We start from the raw sequence: 19,802 nt of genomic DNA on the forward strand, positions 1-19,802 counted from the left end.
CTCCACCTGCAGGTGTCTAAAGGGACTTATCGTCTCCCGTGTGGTTCTTGCAAAATAAGTTGGACTGAGCGAATCTCTAACACTGTGCATTTGCTCGCTAAACTGTATTCACCAAATTAGCAAATGCAAAATAATATGTAATTACCACGTTCCTGACTCGTCATATGATATGAACGTATCAAAACCTTTTTGTCGGCTGTAGGTCTGTCTTTTTAAGAATGCGCCCGATTGTTGTTCCTCATACATCACAAGTATGGATTTCTAGAAAACAACTTTTACTTTCTAAAGTAAAATGACAGAAATATTTTCTAATGTCAAATATCAAACGCCACCAACGCAGTGGAGGTGAATTACACTCCAAACCATGCCAGCAACGTCAAAAGCCTCAATTATTTGCGACACAAGGGAGACATAGAGCATTTCCGAAGTTTGAAAAATCATTTGAGAAATTACGATCGTATTTTGTTTCCCGATTTGTGTTGAATAAAGTTATGAAATTACAAATTTTCAAATAAAACACAGGGATGGGATCATTTCCCGTTCTCTCAGACCAAAAGTACACGTACCAAGACATACAACTGTTTTTACCATCAATAATCAAAATAGACGCCCAATATAATTGAAAGAACGAGCGCCATCAGTGTTCGATCAGATACCTACAATCCTGTGCGCCAACAATGTTTAAAGTAAGTGAGACATTAATGAACACAAAATACTCGTTTAAACATTCTATTTTGCTTGAGTCCTTGTAAGTATAGTAAATCCATCAACTTCTATTGTTTGTATTAGAAGGAATGGTTGCTGCAATTTGAGTGTGAGACCGCCTGTGAATTTAGTGAGACCAGCAGTGGGGTGGCCCGTTTTGACTCAGATTTTCAGATCACTCGTTTCTCTTCAGATCGAATAAATCTTTCGCCTTTTACTAAAGATTTCTGTGGAGAGGAACAATAAAGAGTATACCATTTCCGTGGAGAGGAACAATAAGAGTATATCTCAATTTGTTGATGCTCTGCGAAAGAATATCAATATTGCAACGGATAGCCGCCTATATCATACTCCGTGCAACAATCATACGTTCACATAATTCATACCGGCACGTGTGAACATGTTCACATAAACAGAGAAATTATGCCGAGTGCAGACAGACAATCACGTTTAAAACCTCGTTTATCATCCATCCATTTATCCATCCTATTCCGCTTATCCGGGTTGGGTCGAGGGGGAGACAGCTTTAGGAGGGACTCCCAGGCTTCCCTCTCCCCAGCCACTTCATCCAACTCAACCCGGGGAATCCCAAGGCGTTCCCAGGCCAGCCGAGAGACATAGTCTTTCCAGCACGTCCTGGATCGCCCGCGAGGTCTCCTACCGGTGGGACATGTCCGGAACACTTCCAAAGGGAGGCGTCCAGGAGGCATCCTGATGAGATGCCTGAGCCACCTCATCTGGCTCCTCTCACCGTAGAAGAGCAGCGGCTCTACTCCGAGTCCCTCCCGGATGACCAAGCTTCTCAAGGGAGAGCCCGGACACCCTGCAGAGGAAACTCATTTCGGCCGCTTGTATTCTGGATCTCGTTCTTTCGGTCACGACCCAAAGCTCGTGACCATAGTTGAGGGTAGGAGCGTAGATCGACCGGTAAATTGAGAGCTTTGCCTTTTGTCTCAGCTCTCTCTTCACCACGACGGATTAGTACAGAGTTCGCATTACTGCCGACGCTGCACCAAACCGCCTCTCGATCTCGCGCTCCATCCTGCTCTCACTCGTGAACAAGACCCAAAGATACTTGAACTCCTCCACTTGGGGCAGGATCTCATCCCCGATCCGGAGAGGGCATCCCACCCTTTTCCGACCGAGGACCATGGCCTCGGATTTGGAGGTGCTGACCCTCATCCCGACCACTTCACACTCGGCTGCGAACCACCCCAGTGAGAGCTGGAGATCACGGCTTGAAGAAGCCAACAGCACCACGTCATCTGCAAAAAGCAGAGACGCAATGCTGAGGTCCCAGAACTGGACCCCCTCAACGCCTTGGCTGCGTCTAGAAATTCTCTCCATAACCATTATGAACAGAATCGGTGACAAAGGGCAGCCTTGGCAGAGTCCAGCCCTCACTGGGAAAGAATCTGACTTACTGCCAGAAATGCGGACCAAACTCTAGTATTGGTGATACAGGGACCAAACCGCCCTTATCAGTTGGCTCAGCACCCCGTACTCCCGAAGCACCCTCCACAAAACTTCCCGAAGGACACGATTGAACCCCTTCTCCAAGTCCACAAAACACATGTGGACAGGTTGGGCGAACTCCCATGCCCCCTCGAGGATCCTGCCCAGGGTGTAGAGCTGGTCCACTGTTCCATGGCCAGGACAAAAGCCACACTGCTCCTCCTTAATCCGAGGTTCGACCTCCCGACAGACCATCATCTCCAGCACCCCTGAATAGACCTTACCAGGGAGGCTGAGGAGTGTGGTTCCCCCATAGTTGGAACACAACCTCCGGTCTCCCGTCTTAAAGAGGGGAACCACCACCCCAGTCTGCCAATCCAGAGGCACCGTCCCCGATGTCCACGCAATGCTGTAGAGGCGTGTCAGCCATGATAGTCCCACAACATCCAGAGCCTTTAAAAACTCTGGGCGGATCTCATCCACCCCCGGGGCCATGCCCCAGAGGACTTTTTTGATTACCTCAGTGAGTTCGACCCCAGAGATTGGAGAGTCCACCTCAGAGTCTCCAGGCCCTGTTTCCACAATGGAAGGCGTGTCGGTGGAATTGAGGAGGTCTTCAAAGTACTCTCCCCACCGACTCACGACGTCCCGTGTCGAGGTCAGCAGCACGTCATCTCCAGTGTAAACAGTGTTGACGGTGCACTGGTTCCCCCTCCTGAGACGCCGGATGGTGGACCAGAATTTCCTCGAAGCCATCCGGAAGTCATTCTCCATGGCCTCGCCAAACTCCTCCCACGCCCAACTCGGGCTCCTTTTCAGTCAGAGAGGCGATATTCCATGTCCCAAGAGTCAGCTTCTGCAGCCAGGGATCGGTCCGCCAAGGTCCCTGCCTTTTTCCGCCGCCAATTTTGCACTGCACCCGACCCCTTTGGCCCCTCCGGCAGGTGGTGAGCCCATGGGAAGGGGGACCCATGTTTCCTTTTCGGGCTGTGCCCAGCCGGGCCCCGTGGGCGAAGGCCTGGCCACCAGACGCTCGCCTTCGAGCCCCACCTCCACGCCTGGCTCCAGATGTGGGGCCCGGTGACCCGCGTCCGGGCGAGGGAAAACAAAATCCATTTATGTTTTTCTTCATAAGGGGCTTGTGAGAGCCGTGCTTTGTCTGGCCCTTCACCTAGGATCCGTTTGCCATGGATGACCCTACCAGGGGCATGAAGCCCCAGACAAGATGGCTGCAAGGATCATTGGGGCGTGCAAACCCCTCCTCCACGGTAAAGTGATGACTAACGAAGGGGCTTCGTTTATCAATGCAGTTTAACTTCTGGTGGGACCCATTTGAATTGGCACATGCCAGTCTATTGTAATTTGGCAAATAATATTGTTTTTAAATAAAAACCAATAACCAACCCTGTCAATTGCACAAGCACTCCTCTTTACTGTTCACAAGCACAATCACAAGTACAAGTCGTCTTCATCCATAAGCACATGAGTCTTTCCTTGTTAAAACACAGCAGCCCTACAAAAAAAATGTTCCATCAACTTTTAGTGTCTTAATAGACAATGATGGTATTTATTTAAATATTGAAACAAAATATCTACCTCCTTCAATGTTACACGTGAATGCACATACAGAGAGAAGTTTTATTCATTTTGATAAGGCTACATGAAGCAAAATATAAAGGTGAATACACACTGTTTTCGTGCACCATTTTAGCCCAATTCCAACATTTCCTTGTCTGTCTGTGCCTCCTTACCAGCAAATTTCTGGAAGTCCACATGGCGTCTTTGATGGCAGCAAAAGTGAGCCACTGCTTTGTAAAGTCTTCTTACTTGATTTTCAACGGGCTCACCCCATAGAGTACAAGGTTCAAGATTCAAGATTCAAGAGTTTTTTATTCGCCATGTTTGAGCGTGCCAAACAAGGAATTTGACTTCGGTAAATCACAGCCTCTGTTCAACATTTAGGTGACTAACAACAACATGTGAAAAATGAAAGATATTCTCAAACATCCCCTGATCTTAAACTGATCTTAAACTCCCAAGAGGGCAAGGAAAAACTCATAACTCCAGCTAGGGGAAATGAGAAACCTTGAGAAGAGACCACAGATGGGAGGGTCCCTCTTCTAGGATGACCAGGCTGCAATGGATGCAGAGAGGACACATAGTACAAACAGTGTAAACAAAAAAGGTGTGGAAAGTGGGATGTTATTGCACAGTAATGACTCTGAGACTCTAAGAGTGGTGTGAGTTCATCAGAGCGACAGCCTGGGGGAAGAAGCTGTCTCTGTGTCTGCTGGTTTTAGTGTACAGAGCTCTATAACGGCGTCCGGAGGGGAGTAGTTCAAACAGGCTGCAACCTGGGTGCGAAGGGTCTGTTGAGATGTTGATGTCTGCATTCAACACTTCCCTTGCCGGGAACTGCAGGTCGCCCACAGGTATACGGCAGCCATGAACTACCTGAGCAGGTGCCACACTGACTCCTGGGCGCCACAGCCAGGTCGGGGGCACGTTGAGAGCGCTGATATGCCCCGGGAGTGCATAACGGACCTGACTGGGAGGCCATCATGGGCCACCATCCACGACAGGTCCCAACAAGTTTGTTTCGAGAGGGCGGGGTGGTTGACGTTGTGCCAAACTGTTGTGGGCTCGCCGAATGCGGGTCCGAGCACTGGACAAACCACTTCCCGCTGTACGACAGAGATCATAGATCTGTGACTTGTTAAAATGTCACTATTTTCTTGCTCTAATTTAAAGTTCCTCAAAAACATTTTGGTGAAGAAATAAGAAGGTGGCGCGTTAAAAGACACAGGAATTCATTGGTCGATGGGTATTAGCTTTAGTTTCCGGAGGTATGTGTCACGTCTCGCCCTGCTCCACTATGTGTCTGTCTTGGTTTCTGTCTGTGTGCTCGCCCCTCCCCTCCTGTGTGCCCATGATCAGTGTGATTGTTCCCACCTGCCTCTCGTTACCTGTCGTGTATAAAAGTCCTGTCTGCCCCTCTCTCCCTGTCGGATCATTGGTTTTGGTCATTGGTTTTGGTCATTTGTTTTGGTTCCTGTCGTTCGGTGTGTCGTCCTGTCTTGGTGCCGTCATGTCCTGCTGTCTTCTTGTTCCACGTCCCGGTCAGTCAGTCAAGTTATTGTTTAAGTCATGTCAGTTTACCGAGTCTGTATTTTGAGTTGCTTCAATAAACCCTGGTCCAAGCTGCACTTGGTCGTCCTGCTCCATGCTCCACCACCCGACCGTGACAGTATGAGCCCATCCAGAATCGTGTCATTGCTTGGCTTTTCGATGCATTTGGTGTAACGAGCGCGCTTCGCAGGTGCAGGGCAACATATCTGCTTCCGAGGAAGAGTTTTAAGTTCGGGACTCCTTCTCCTCTGTTTTTTTTTCTTTTTCTTCATGGTGTCCCTCTTCAGTCCCTCTGACTTGGATTTCCAGGTGAAGTAAAAAATGGCTCGGTCCAATTCTAAAAGCAACTTACTTGCTGGGATGAAAACAGAACTGATTAGTAAAAGCAAGGGTAAAATCACCACTTTTATGGTTAAAATTCTCTCTTCTACGGTCAGCTCTCTTAATCCCCCAAACCCAAGAACAGATACTACACTTTATCTTAGCCAAAAGGCAGAGAAGCGATGGAGTATGCGAGTGAGGGACTCGCTTACAGGCTTCCCCGTCTACCCATTCTCACCAACGGTTTGTTAGAATAGGCCTCTTTGGCACATGTGATTAGCTAGGGAGCTTGAGCTATGCCATTATATCGCTGTAACACTTTTCTTGCTTTATTAGCTTTCTCTACTCTATGAAACCCTTTGCACATATGTAGAAGTCGCTCTCGGTTAAGATGACAAGGTCACACATTATCACACAGGCTAGGCAGTCGCCTCCTTGCAGGAAGGCGGCCAGAGTAGTATAAGAGCAGGAACCTTGGCGCTGGGAGAGGAACCTTCTTCTGCATCTCGCAGAAAGGGCTCCACAGCTGTGCATCAATCATTTTGGCATACATTAAATAGTTAAACTGTGAAGGCTTTCTCTTGGTAATTACTGTTAGCATATCGAGCATTAAAGATAAAGAACTGGGAACAAACCTAACAGGTTACAGTACGGAACAGAGTGCTGCTCTAATGGGCACTAAAAAATCGGCAAACTTGTCTGATGACTTATTTGTTCACTCTTCTTCATCCACAGTAATGCATGTAGTAGTTCACGAGGCATGTATGTGTCCCCTTTGACCAGTCTCTATCCAAATACACAGTGTAGATACCTATTAAAATGGTAGACCCGATGAACATGAAAGGCAAAGATTGAGAATTTGCCAAGAACTTTCCAGGGTCATCATATGTACAACGGCTGCGCCAAAAGGAGTCAGGCCAGAAGAATAGAGCGGAACTAACACAAGATTTGAACGCACGCCTTAGTAGAGACTGAGAGCCTAAATCCAGCGCTTCAGCGACACTACCTACCAACTGCAATTTCAACATTGAATTTTGTTGACATTTCTAATAAAATGTGAAAGTGGATAAAAAGTTGGTTTCTCCACCAGCATCCAGGTTAGTGCTGCCCGACTGAGCTTTGTTCATAATGTAATGAGTGACAGTCAGAATCCAGTTACGAGTTGGAACCGAATGCTTGTTAGCCGATTAGAGGACTTGATGAATTGCTAGCACTGAGCAGCAGAGTGGCGCAGCGGGAGCGTGCTGGGCCCATAACCCAGAGGTGGATAGATCAAAACCATCCTCTGCTGTTTGTCTGGTTTGGACCTTCTTTCAAGTCATGCTTTTGAGAAAAAATGTCGTGCGCATTATCTTTTCCACACGTTGGTTGTGCTGCACCTGGAGGCGGGGCTCGAAGGCGAGCGTCTGGTGGCCGGGCCTTCGCCCATGGGGCCCGGCCGGGCACAACCCGAAAAGGAAACGTTGGTCCCCCTTCCCATGGGCTCACCACCTGTGCGAGGGGCCAAAGGGGTCGAGTGCAGTGTGAGCTGGGCGGTGGCCAAAGGCAGGGACCTTGGCGGTCTGATCCCCGGCTGCAGAAGCTAGCTCTTGGGACATGGAATATCAAGTTCAAGTTCAAGTTCAAGTTTACTTTATTGTCAAAGATCTCTGTAACAGGGTTACCACAGAAGTTTGAAATTGCATTTTACCAGTCTCCAATGTGCAGATTAACTAAAAACATGCTGATAAACATGTGCAGTACTATACAATAAAATACTCTCTCTCACATTCACACGCACGCACACACACACACACGGTGTGTAATAAGAGTATTGACAATACAGACCCACACACACACACATACATACACAGCAGCAGAAGTACAATCAGTGGTCATAGAAGTAAAGTGAAAAAGTGTATAACTGTATATAAGGTGCAAGAGTAAAGTGCCAAGTGGCATGGTGACTTTGGAATCTTCAAGTGGTTTTCCTCAGTGTGTTCATGAGTCTGATGGCTTGAGGAAAGAAGCTGTTACTCAGTCTGCTTGTGCGGGACCGCAGGTTGCGGTACCGCTTCCCTGATGGTAGAAAGGAGAACAGTCTGTGTGCAGGATGAGTAGTGTCTTTGATGATGTCCATTGCCCTCTTGGTACAGTGTGAAGTGTACAGTTCCTGAATGGCTGGAAGGGGTGACCTGATGATCTTTTCTGCTGTCCTCACCACCCTCTGCAGCGCCTTTTTGTCTGCAGCTAGGCAGCTGCCATGCCAAACAGAGACGCTGCTGGTCAGGATGCTCTCAATAGCACCTCTGTAGAAGGTGGTGAGAGCAGAGGTGGGGAGGTCGGCTCTTCTCATCCGTCTCAGGAAGTGGAGTCGTGTCTGCGCCTTCTTGACCAGTGCAGTGGTGTTGGTAGTCCATGAGAGGTCATCAGTGATGTGCACTCCCAGGAACTTTGTGCTTTTCACAGACTCTACTGCACTGCCGTTGATGATGAGTGGGATGTGTGTTGGTTGTTTCTTTCTGAAGTCCACAGTGATTTCTTTTGTTTTGTTTACGTTGAGAAGCAGATTGTTCCTATCACACCAGGTGATGAGTTGCTGTACCTCCTCTCTGTATGCTGAGTCATCGTTGTCTTTGATGAGGCCCACCACTGTTGTGTCATCTGCAAATTTGATGATGTGATTCGTTTCAAATCTGGCAGAGCAGTCGTGGGTCATCAGCGTGAACAGCAGGGGGGATAGCACACATCCTTGCGGCACCCCGGTGTTTATGACGGTGGTCGCTGAGGAGTTGCTTCCGACTCTGACTGTCTGCGGTCTGTTCGTTAGAAAGTCCAGCAGCCAGTTGCACAGTGGAGTGCTGACGCCTATTGTACTCAGCTTGTTCACCAGATGTTGGGGGATGACTGTGTTGAACGCAGAGCTGAAGTCAATGAACAGCATCCACGCGTGACTGTTTTTGTTCTCCAGATGAGCCAGGCAGAGGTGGAGTGCTGTTGCTATGGCGTCATCAGTGGAGCGCTTGGGGCGGTAGGCAAATTGGTATGGGTCCAGAGTAGTGGGGAGGGTGGATGTTAAGTGGGTCTTCACCAGTCTCTCAAAGCACTTCATCATGATGGAAGTGAGTGCTATGGGTCTGTAGTCATTCAGTGATGATGCCGGTGACTTCTTGGGTAGTGGTACGATGGTGGTAGCTTTGAAAATTGCTGGTATGATGGCTTGGTTCAGAGAGGTGTTGTAGATGTCTGTGAGGACGTCAGTGAGTGAGTCTGCACAGTCTCTGAGCACGCGCCCGGGTATGTTGTCTGGACCTGCAGCTTTCCTGGGGTTCACCTTGAGTAGGGTCCTCTTCACGTCCGCTGGGTCCAGTTGAAGTGTTGTGCTGTCTGGGTGTACTGGGGTTTTTGTGGGTGTTGTGGTGTTGTTTTCTTCAAACCGGCTGAAGAAGGTGTTGAGAGAGTTGAGGAAGTCTATGTTGTCCTCACACGGTGGGGGGGATGGTTTGTAGTCTGTGACTGACTGGATGCCTTGCCACAGGCGTCTTGGGTCTTTTGTGTCAGTGAAGTGTGAGTTGATTTTTTGACCATATGCACGCTTGGCTACTCTCACGCCCCGGTGCAAGTTGGCCCTAGCAGTCTTGAGGGCCTCCTTGTCCCCAGACTTGAAAGCAGTGTTGCGTGCCCTCAGGAGCTCACGTACCTCCCTGGTGAGGTTGACGTCCTGGTTGGTGGTGGCCGCCTCCCTGAAGACAGACCAGTCTGTGCGTTCAAAACAGTCCTGTAGAGCTGCTGTGGAGCCCTCTGGCCAGGCCCTGATCTGCTTCACAGTTGGTTTGCTTCTCGTCAAGAGAGGTCTGTAGGCTGGAATTAGCATAACAGAGAGATGGTCTGATGAACCCAGGTGGGGGTGGGGAACCGCCCTGAAGGCCTGTCTGATGTTTGTGTAGACCTGGTCAAGTGTGTTTTCTCCCCTTGTTGCAAAGTTCACACACTTGTGGAAGTGTGGCATTACTGTTTTCAATTTGGCCTGGTTGAAATCGCCAGCGATTATGCAGACCAAGTCCGGGTGTGTGTTCTGTAGTGTACTCACAGACTTGTACAGTATGGAGAGTGCGTCCTTTGTGTTAGCGCTGGGGGGGACGTAAACAGCTGTGATGTTGACGGTATTGAATTCACGTGGTAGGTAGAATGGACCGCAGTTGAGGGTTAAAAACTCAATGTTCTCTGAGCAGTGACTTGTAGTAACGACAGCATTTGTACACCAGTTGTTGTTAATGTAAATGCACACACCACCTCCTCGAGATTTACCCGTGCTGGCGTGGTTTCTGTCCGCGCGGAAAGTTGTAAACCCATCCAGTTTAATGGCGCTGTCCGGAACGTTGTTGTGAAGCCACGTCTCTGTGAGGATGACCGCGTTGCATTCTCTCACCTTTCGTTCTGTAGTTAAGTCCAGCTTGAGATAGTCCATTTTATTTTCCAACGACCGCACGTTTGAAAGGAGAATAGATGGAAGTGCTGTTTTGTGAGGGTTTCTCTTTAGTCGGTGTGTGATGCCGGCTCGGGAACCTCGCCTTCTCCTCCGGCGTGTGCTCAGACTCCACCCCCGCTTTAGCTGCTTCCAGTGTCGGCTGGTGGGGGAGGGGGAGCCCGCTGCCTCGGAGGTTCCTTTGTCTCGGGACATTATTCCAAGACCGCGAAGAGTTTCACGATCCATGGCAAAGTTAACTCCGGATATATCCTTTGTGCAGTTGTTGCTTCTAAGTCCCAATAGTGTACTTCTGTCGTATGCGATTCTCGGAGACGATTTGGACGGTACATTTAACACAAAACACACATTTTTATCGGGAGCCGGCTTGGCCGCAGCCTCACAGGGCGCCGCCATCTTTGATCAACCTCATCTTTGAATATCACCTCTCTGGCTGGAAAGGAGCCCGAGCTGGTGTGCGAGGCAGAAAAATTCTGACTAGATATAGTCGGACTAGCCTCCACGCACAGTTTGGGTTCCGGTAGAAGCCCTCTCGAGAGGGGCTAGACTCTCTTCCACTCTGGAGTTGCCCACGGTGAGATGTGTCGAGCAGATGTGGTGGGTATACTTATTGCCCCCCCGGCTGGGCGTCTGCACATTGGGGTTCACCCCGGTGAACGAGAGGGTAGCTTCCCTCCGCCTTCAGGTGGGGGGGACGGGTCCTGACTGTTGTTTGTGTCTATGCCCACCCTTCTTGGAGTCCCTGGAGGAAGTGCTGGAGACGCTCCTTCTGGGGACTCCATCGTTCTACTGGGTGACTTCAATGCTCACGTGGGCAATGGCACCAGGACTTTGTAGTTGTGTCATCAGATTTGCGGCCGCATGTTTTGGACACTCGGGAGAAAAGAGGGGCGGAGCTGTCAACTGATCACCACCTGGTGGTGGGTTGGCTCCGATGGTGGGGGAAGATGCTGGTCCGACCTGGCAGACCCAAACACTCTGTGAGGGTCTGCTGGGAACGTCTGGCAGAATCTCCTGTCAGGAAGAGCTTCAACTCCCACCTCCGGCAGAGCTTTTCCCACGTCCCGGGGGAGGCGGGGGTCATTGAATTTATATAACTCGACCTCTACGTTTTAAGCTTGATGAGCCAAAATATCAGATCTTGCTCTTGTTTCCTACCGTTTTAGCCTATTTGTTTTATGCAAATCTGTTCAATCTCTGATTATAATCTGTAGCCCTACGTATTTTTCAAATTTTTATTTATTTATTTATCAAATCTCCTCAGTTCTGTCAAACTCAGTGCACAATGAACCTCCCTTCCACTTTGAACCAAGCTTCACCAAATTTGGGAACGCCGTAGCAAGGAGTGCGATTTGGTTGTCGGACACTCCAAGTCCATATCTTTTTGCCGCACTTCACCCTCTCAAGTTGGTGTTCTTTTGTTGTTGCTTCAGAGCGACCCCATCCATCACTCTTGAATGAGTCCATTGTTCAAATGAGTCAATTTTCATCATTGTGAGTTCCTCCGCTTTTCACTGTCTTTTCTCGTCCCCGAGGATGTTGTCTGTCCTCCGGAGTGTACTTGTCCTCCTCCAAGCACAACAGCAGTCTTTTCTTGTCCTTCGCCAAAGGTCAAAGGTGCTTCAGAGCCAGGCACCACTTTGTAGTTGTTCACGGCTGCAGGCGAAGTCTCGGATTGGGTTTCAGGGACTCTGACACTGAGAATGACAGGCTGGGACATCAAACTTGTAAGACTATTTCCAAATGTAGCTGCTTCCATCAATTTGCTGGTAACGTTTATTTACCAAACTTCAAATTCTCCTAATAACAGCGGTCTCGGTTTTATATCGTAAATCCTGCAACTCATCCTATTTTTGAGCTACATTTTATCTATAGTTCCAATTTAATCGGACAGTATGTTGTCTTCAGTATCATTATTGAAAATCAACTCATCGAGGTCTGCTTTCCACATCAAGCCCTGATCTGTATGTCTTGACCTCTCACATGTTATTGTCATGCTTGCTCAAAAATGTGACTTAGAGTATGGTGCTGTGAATTCTCAATCTCCCCAATGAAATTGGATCCCACCTCGTAGTTCTTATCGTTCTCATGTTCCTGTTAGCCTGCAATTGTCCAAATCAAAAATGTTTTCTTTTAACTGTCTTTCTTTTGAACCTCTAAATCTCTCGTGTTGCTAACCTATCTACACCAGAACAAAAAAATTACCACAATATAACACCAAATGTATTCGAAAATTCATTGTCATAACGTGTTGTATTATTACTATCTTCCACTATCTGTCCTACTCACTCCCCCCTTTTTGAGGCTTGGCAACGCCCATGCCTCACACCTTGACAAACTTTTTGGGAGAATGCGTTCTTTACTACATACGATTCCATCATCATTTAAGTTGACTTTCTTTCCAAAACGCTTCTCAATTTCTCAGTTCACACATCTTCTGCATGTGTTACTGGTTCTCCAGTTTTTTTTCTTCTAGTTAATTATCAATCCAAAAGCTATGTGTTTCTTTCTAACATTCAACCTGCTCAAAATCACTCTTTCATCGAAGTCGCTCTACTAATTTTCTATAGTAGTCGCCAACGACTTCAACCATTCAACCTGTAATTTCTTTTCATTCAGGCTATCATTCATCAATGTTCATTTGCATCTCACACGCAGTCTCCAAAAAGGAGTCTTTCTATCACATTGGTCCCAATTCATCCAAGCTCACCACACAACATTCATATATCATTTTCAACTCAGGTTTCCTGGTAGAACAATCCACCAATTCAAAAAAACTTAACTAAAACAAACAATTGGCAAATTAATCTGAATTTCTTTTCTTTGTTTTTAAATTTGAAGAACTCAATCTCTCAGATTTAGCTTGCATTTAAAAGTTTGCATAATCTTATAACACAACCAATCAATTATTCCTATTAAATGTAGCATTGCAAAATCTTAAATTCACAATTTAGCTTCTCCCAATTCCTGAAAGCATGTTCTGTTGTTTTGTTAACTCCGAATTTCTCATGAGGGCTTGACACTAACATGCACTAGTGTGGATTAGTTTCTGTTCGCAAACAGATTTCTCTCTTTTTCTTTCATTTTTATCTGTCAAAATTGTTTCTGTTCTGCGGTGTAAATTGAATAGACCACAGTCTAGCAAATTTTTTTATACTAAAACTTTAGCCAATGTTCATCATTTTAACATATACGCACACACATGCACAGCTCTCGCATGCAAAAGGTAGTTCCCAGCACCAATGATTCGTCACAGGCTGGCCATTTCCTGTGGTCGATCATGAGCTGGTCCCTCCCATGCACACGAGGACAGCACATTCTACTTTTATTTATTTATCTTCTAGAAGCAAGTTGCATTTCTTTACCACTTGATTTGCATATTTTAACTTCAGTGTAACACAATTTGATCCCTATTCATTTGTAATTGGGCCTACAAACAGCATTGTCATACTTCTTGTGTGGACAGGGGCTCTAACAATCTAAAACGATTTTTGATAACCTGACAATGACATGTTTTGCTGTCATATGGGAGAGGTTTCAGATCTTTTAAATTTCGATACATGATTTGCATAGGACCGGAAACTCCTCTTGCCCCTTGCTTGAGCCGCGGCTTGAGCTGCGGCCTTGCACCTGCTCACAGGGGCCTTATTGTCTCCTGGTCTGACAAACACTTGTGACCGCATCAGTTTTCATCTTTCTAGCTTTTGTCTCTTGAATTCGTTCTCATCTCTTTGTGAAGATTTCAACCACACTCTAGCACTTCTACCACTTCAGCATGTATTCCATACAATTAAGAAATCTACTTGCTATGAACTTCTCGTTTTAAAGAAGAGCAGAGCAAGAGATTTACCGTTCTTTTTTCCCATCTTAATTTCAGTAGTTTAAGGTTTTACATTTTTTTTTCAATTTTTTTTCTTTGAGGATCCTCAATGCAGGTTTAAATTGACCTTTCGACAGATTACTAGCCTGTTTTATTGCCGTGGATCAACGCTAGAACTGCTTCTTAGTCAATTTATCCTACCAGTCACACACTCAATCACACAAGTTATCCCTGCCTACGCGAAGTCCTCCTTTAAAAAAAAAAAAGAGCTGCTTCATCCAGTGAGGGGACTCTACAACACCCCCCACCTTCCCTGGGAACTAAAGACAAAAGTCCTTGTCCCCAGCCCTGCCAACGCGAAGTCCTCCTTTTTTTTAAAAAAAGGAGCTGCTTCATCCAGTGAGGGGACTCTACAACACCCCCCACCTTCCCTGGGAACTAAAGACAAAAGTCCTTGTCCCCAGCCCTGCCAACGCGAGGTTGTACTCCCTAGAACAGTGGTCGTCAAATAATGATTCACGGAGGTACTGAGATTTTAAAACAGTTTGAGAACAACTGCTCCAAAAGAGACACCTCATCCAGAGGGGGACTCTACAACACCCCCTCCTTCCACAAAACTTATTCCTGTGCACTTCTTCCTTTTTACGCGTTTCACAAGCAACAACACAATCACACAACTTCAGGCCTTTAACTTACTTGTCCCCTGGTTCGTTGCACTGCCGGGTCCCGTCAATCCACCTCTGTCAGACGAAGGCAGACCTAAGATGCTGGCCCAGCGAAGAATTCTCTTCCCAGGACTTTCTCTTCCAGGTCCTCCTAATGGACGCTGGCTTGTCGACAATGCAGCACGTCCTCCTTCGCCGGTCAGATGGTGGGTATGAGGATCCCGGGTTTCGGCACCAAAATGTTAGAGATTTGCTCACTCCAACTTATTTTGCAAGAACCACACAGGAGACAAGGCAAGTTCTTTTAGACACCTGCAGGTGGAGAGATCACTCGCTTCAGGAATGAAATCTGCCCTCCTTCCTGCACGTGGATATTTATTAAGAGAAACAGAGTGGGGGTATGGGTAGGCTGGCTAAAGCCCTTGTCCTCTAGTCTAAACATGTCAGGGGATGTTTTACGACCTTGAGATAAGGAGGACAAGGTAAGGTATTTATTACCTGTTGCATTCCAACATAATCCTACGATAAAGATAACCTGGAAAACCCTAACACTAGTGCTGTGTTGCATTGGTGTGTGCATGAGGAGGCGGAGCTTCGCTACCGCCAGCTGACGCAAGAATATCAAGCGCTGCAACGAGCCTACGCGCTTCTCGCCCAGACCAGCGGAGGGGACTACGACGCCGAGAAGGAAATCAAGGTGGCGCCCCTTCCCGCAACCCCCGGCCGGGTCGCAGCCTCCCCGTTCTCACCCAGCCTCGGGTGTTCTCTGGTCTGAAAGGAGGAGGAGGAGCCTCCCTCCTCCTCCTTTCAGACCAGAGAAAAGCTGATGGTAGAAATGGGTCACTATCAAAGCAGAGTAGCAGATCTGGAGTCAGCGCTGACGCAACAAGGACAGGTAAGCTCATCAATGAGCACACCTTTTTCTCAGACAAAATAGCTACATTCTTCAGTCACTCATTCGTCTGGCATTACTGGACCAACCCCCCCCCCCCCCTGAACGTGGCTGGGAAAATGCGGAGAAAAGCAAATGTCATTTTCCAGTCAACCAAAGAATTTGTGGATGAAAATGACACAACATTCCAAAGCTGTCCACGCGTTTGTCTCTTCTAGAATGTCAAGTGGGTGGAGGAGAAGCAGCTGCTGCGTCAGAGCAATCAGCAGTTGGCCGAAAAGGTGACTGAAAGAAAGGCGCTGGGCGGAGTCGCTTGGCGTCACACCCGTCGGGAAGCCCCGCAGATGAGGTCTGACTGTCTTTTCAGGTCAGGCGGATGGAGGTGGAAGAAGCGCGTCTGAAAGAGCACATCCAGGATATCCGAGACCAAAACGAACTGCTTGAGTTCCGCATCCTGGAGCTGGAGGTGGGAAGACTCGCACAAGCGTGTTGAGGCCAGAGATGTGACAGACGGACGGACGGACGGATGCATGCCTCTGCCTTTCAGGAGAGGGAATGGCGCTCCCCCGTCTTGAAGTTTCTGCAAGTCCGTTTCCCAGACAGCCTCAGCCCTTTGCAGATCTACTGCGAGGCCGAGGGCGTGAGCGTACGTAAGGCATCCCTCGCAACCCTAACCTTAACCCGAGGTCCCAGAACACCTTACATTGCTCCTTGCGCCTTTCCCCCGGACATCGTCATCAGTGATCTGATGAAGAAGCTGGACATCCTGGGCGATAACGCCGTAAGTGTATGTCGAACTCCTTATGTTCGCACTCCACGAGACTCGGCGGCTCAAATGTGACTTTTGGAAGGCTTTGCGCTGAAAGAAGCTTGTTGACGCTGTGCCTTTGGGCTCTTGCAGAATCTCACCAACGAGGAGCAGGTGGTCGTGATTCACGCCAGGACCCTTCTCACCCTAGCCGAGAAGGTAACGGGCACGTCCACGCACGCTCTCGCATTCTGCTTATGTGACAGCAGCCTTTCCTCAGTGGTTAGAATACATCAAAGTGACCAAGTCAGCACTTCAACAGTAGATGTTGGACATTGAAAGTGAGAAGGTAGACAGACACGCGACATCAGCCAAGGGGAACTCCGGCAATGTGCCCCAACAATTCTGACCTTGAGCTGTGCTAGGATATGTTCTGTAAGCAGAAGGGCTACCTGTATGAAGAGTTGGACTTCAGGAAGCGTTCCATGGACCAGGCTCATAAGGTAAGCCGCCCTCAAATCTCCCGCTGGACCACTGATGGACGAGGATTGCGGCCCAGAGGATCCTGGAGCTAGAGGCCATATTGTACGAGGCGCTACCGCAGCGGGACTGGCCCGCCACGGACGGCGAAAAAGCCAGCCACGCTGGCGTGAATGACGTGCTGACGGCGGATCAGAGAGAAGAGCTTAGGAGCGCCGTGGACCAATGGAAGCGAGCCCTGATGTGCGAGTTGAGGGAGCGCGACGCTTGCATCCTCCAAGAGAGAATGGATCTGCTGCACAGCGCGCAACAGGTAAGGGCCCAAAGCCAGCCCGGCACTTACTTGCACGCTTACTGGCTTTTGAAGGCCGCTTTCCATTTCTCCGTCCTAGAGGAACAAAGAGCTGAAAGAATTCATCAGCTCAGAAGAGACAAATCAAACAATTGGAGGAGAAGTTTCTGTTTCTCTTTCTATTCTTCTCCTTGGCCTTCATTCTGTGGCCCTAACACCAGCTGGTGAGTGAGCTCCAGCGGCACCGCACTCGACACTTCCGATACACCGCCAGCCGGTCTCAGACGTTGGCAGACGCTCCGATGCCGACGTATACCCCCCGCCACAGTGACAGAGGCACCGCGTCACACCGGCGCTCATCCAATCAGAAGGCAGGAAAGGCAAATTCACATGCAGGGCACTCTTGAACCAGAAGAGAGCGCCACAAAAAACGGTTGTTGCCCCAAACGCGCACTAAAAAGGGTCAGAATAACAAGAGTCCCACCGGCCAGCCGGGGCCACCCGTCCATCCATTTCTTCAGGGGGGAAAAAAATTGGAGTCACCGGTGAGTACATTTTGCATTTAGCTCTGCTTTTCTGCTTCTGTCTTCAAGTGTGTGGCATCCTGCGACCAAAGATTCAGCCAACCCCAAAGCGGTTGACCTCAACGTCCCACCACCATGCCGACCAGAGCAGGTGACGTGATGCTTTGGACATCCTTCCGTCTCAGATGCCCAAAAGTACTCTTTGCCACATCTGCGGCAATACGGTGTCTTTTCAAAGGTGCAAATAAATCCAGCGTGGGCGGAACACGCACGTCTTCGTTTTTTCCCGCTTTGTTTGGGGGGGGGGGGGGGGGGGGTTGTGCGTGTTGGCTTCACTTGAGTTCAATTTGGTATTTTGGTCAAAAGCGCATGTGGTGAAATTCCACAAAGTAGGATGGGCAAACACATTCCAGTAAACTATTAGTGTCAATTGGGCTCTCGAAATGGCAGAGAAAAGATGCACAGCAAAACGGAAATATGTAGATGAACACAGGACGTTTTTATCAGAGTGGGAAAGTTTATATTTTTTGTTGAACTTGATGGCAAACCATTCTGCCTGTTATGTCAGACCTCAGCGCATTTCAAAGATTCAAATCTTCAGCGCCATGCACTTCAGCTCACTCCATGGCTAACATTGATCAGGCGTCGAACCCGCAACATCATGCTTAAGAGGTGGACATGCTAACCAGTGCGCCATTATGTCAACGCATAATAACTAAGTCTACTGATCAAAACAGCGGTTACTATATGACGTCGCTACGTCGTGGTCAAGTGACGCAGACAAGACGTCAATGGACGGACCTTCCTCCGAAATTAGAATCCGTGGGCAGAGTTAACTTGTTTAAAAGGGAGTGGGCAGAAGAAATATTTAATTTATTTAAATCTATTTTGAGTGCACACCATTATGCCAATGCATAACAACTGTAAATCTACTAAATGGAATGTCTGCTGTACGCGCACTTGCTCCTTTTTTTTCTGCTCCTCTTACTTATTTATTTATTGTTGTGTTATTTATTCATTATTTATTCAGCACGCTTTTGTTATACTTGTTTACTTGTTTGTCTGTTGTGAGCCATGTCTTGTCACCGTGGGATAGGGGGGAACGAAATTTCGGTTTCTTTATGTGTCTTTGGCATGTGGAGAAATTGACAATAAAGCTGACTTTGACTTTGACTTTGAAAACAAAACAGCGGTTGCTATATGACATCTGCCACGTTGCGGTCACGTGACAGACGTGACGTCGATGGGCGAAACTTCCGCCGGAATTCAAATCCGCGGGGAGAGTTAACTTGTTTAAAAGGGAGTGGGCAGAAGAATTATTTAATTTATTCAAATCCATTTGGAGTGTGCGCCATTATGTCAATGCATAACAACTGTAAGTCTACTAAACAAAACAGCGGTTGTTATATGACGTCTGCCACGTCGTGGTCACGTGACGCGGACGTGACGTCGACGCCTACTTTACATCCCACCGATCACAGGACCCCTCGGCTGCATAACCGCGCCCCCTTCCCAACCAATCGGATTTGCTATACGCGAAAACGACGCCAATGGGCGGGCTCTTCCGCCAGAATTTAAATCCGTGGGCGTGGCTCGCAACAGGAAGTAGGAAAATGTTGACAAAGACACAGCGGATGGTAACATACGACTAACGAGAGAAATATTTTTATTTTCTGCTTGCAACTGGACTGTCCAGAGTGTACACGGTAAGTACAACTCATCGTTTTTAAAAAGAAGTACTTTTGTTGCCCTGAAAAGCGAGTGAGTGTGGCGTTTGGGGGGAACGTCGAATTTCGACGATTATTTCGACTGGTCAACGGTTGTAAATGATTGCGTTGATTCAAAACTTTATTTAACTCTACTCTTAACTTTGTCGTTTCAGATATGCGGGTATTACACCGCGGAAATGACGTCAATAGGCTGAACTGTCACCAAAATTCAAATCTGTGGGCGCAATGGCCTTGAGCGAGACAACGGATACAAACACGACGACTATCAACAGAAATATCTTTATTTTCTGCTTGCAAGTGGACCGTCTAGAGCACATATGTCAGAGTCAAGGCCCGCGGGCCACATCCGGCCCGCGAGAAGGTTTTGTACGGCCCCTGGGATGATCTTGATTTATTATTAGAACCGGCCCGCAGACCGCAGCAAGCCGGCAGCCCGCAGATCTTTCACACGCACCAATACTACATTTCCCACAATGCAACGGTGAAGCACCGAGCAGTAGGCTGCTTGATTTCAGTGTTTATTAGCAAAGCAGTCGTCAGCATAACTGTAAAATTAACCCTCAGATACCCATCATA

The 19,802-nt window shown here is 48.0% G+C and overlaps 2 protein-coding genes and 2 pseudogenes across 2 annotated transcripts; 3 read left to right on the forward strand and 1 right to left on the reverse strand.

Annotated features, from left to right (window-relative positions):
- The first annotated feature begins 880 nt into the window (after positions 1-880).
- LOC125976509 (U5 spliceosomal RNA) lies at positions 881-965 on the forward strand (annotated as a pseudogene).
- A 4,621-nt stretch (positions 966-5,586) lies between these two features.
- LOC125976476 (U2 spliceosomal RNA) lies at positions 5,587-5,794 on the reverse strand (annotated as a pseudogene).
- Positions 5,795-15,391: 9,597 nt separating this feature from the next.
- LOC125973665 (janus kinase and microtubule-interacting protein 3-like) lies at positions 15,392-15,963 on the forward strand. The gene is made up of 3 exons (XM_049728107.2): positions 15,392-15,455; positions 15,671-15,733; positions 15,820-15,963. Exons 1-3 carry the CDS (start codon positions 15,396-15,398, stop codon positions 15,943-15,945), a joined length of 249 nt encoding a protein of 82 aa, XP_049584064.1. The 5' UTR covers positions 15,392-15,395; the 3' UTR covers positions 15,946-15,963.
- LOC137840665 (janus kinase and microtubule-interacting protein 3-like) lies at positions 15,964-16,805 on the forward strand. Its single transcript, XM_068652096.1, has 3 exons — positions 15,964-16,233; positions 16,354-16,419; positions 16,481-16,805. The coding sequence occupies exons 1-3, from the start codon at positions 15,979-15,981 to the stop codon at positions 16,523-16,525; spliced, it is 366 nt and encodes a 121-aa protein (XP_068508197.1). The 5' UTR covers positions 15,964-15,978; the 3' UTR covers positions 16,526-16,805.
- Positions 16,806-19,802: the final 2,997 nt, after the last annotated feature.

This window comes from Syngnathus scovelli, chromosome 10 (genome assembly GCF_024217435.2).
Source record: "Syngnathus scovelli strain Florida chromosome 10, RoL_Ssco_1.2, whole genome shotgun sequence".
Lineage (NCBI taxonomy): Eukaryota > Metazoa > Chordata > Actinopteri > Syngnathiformes > Syngnathidae > Syngnathus > Syngnathus scovelli.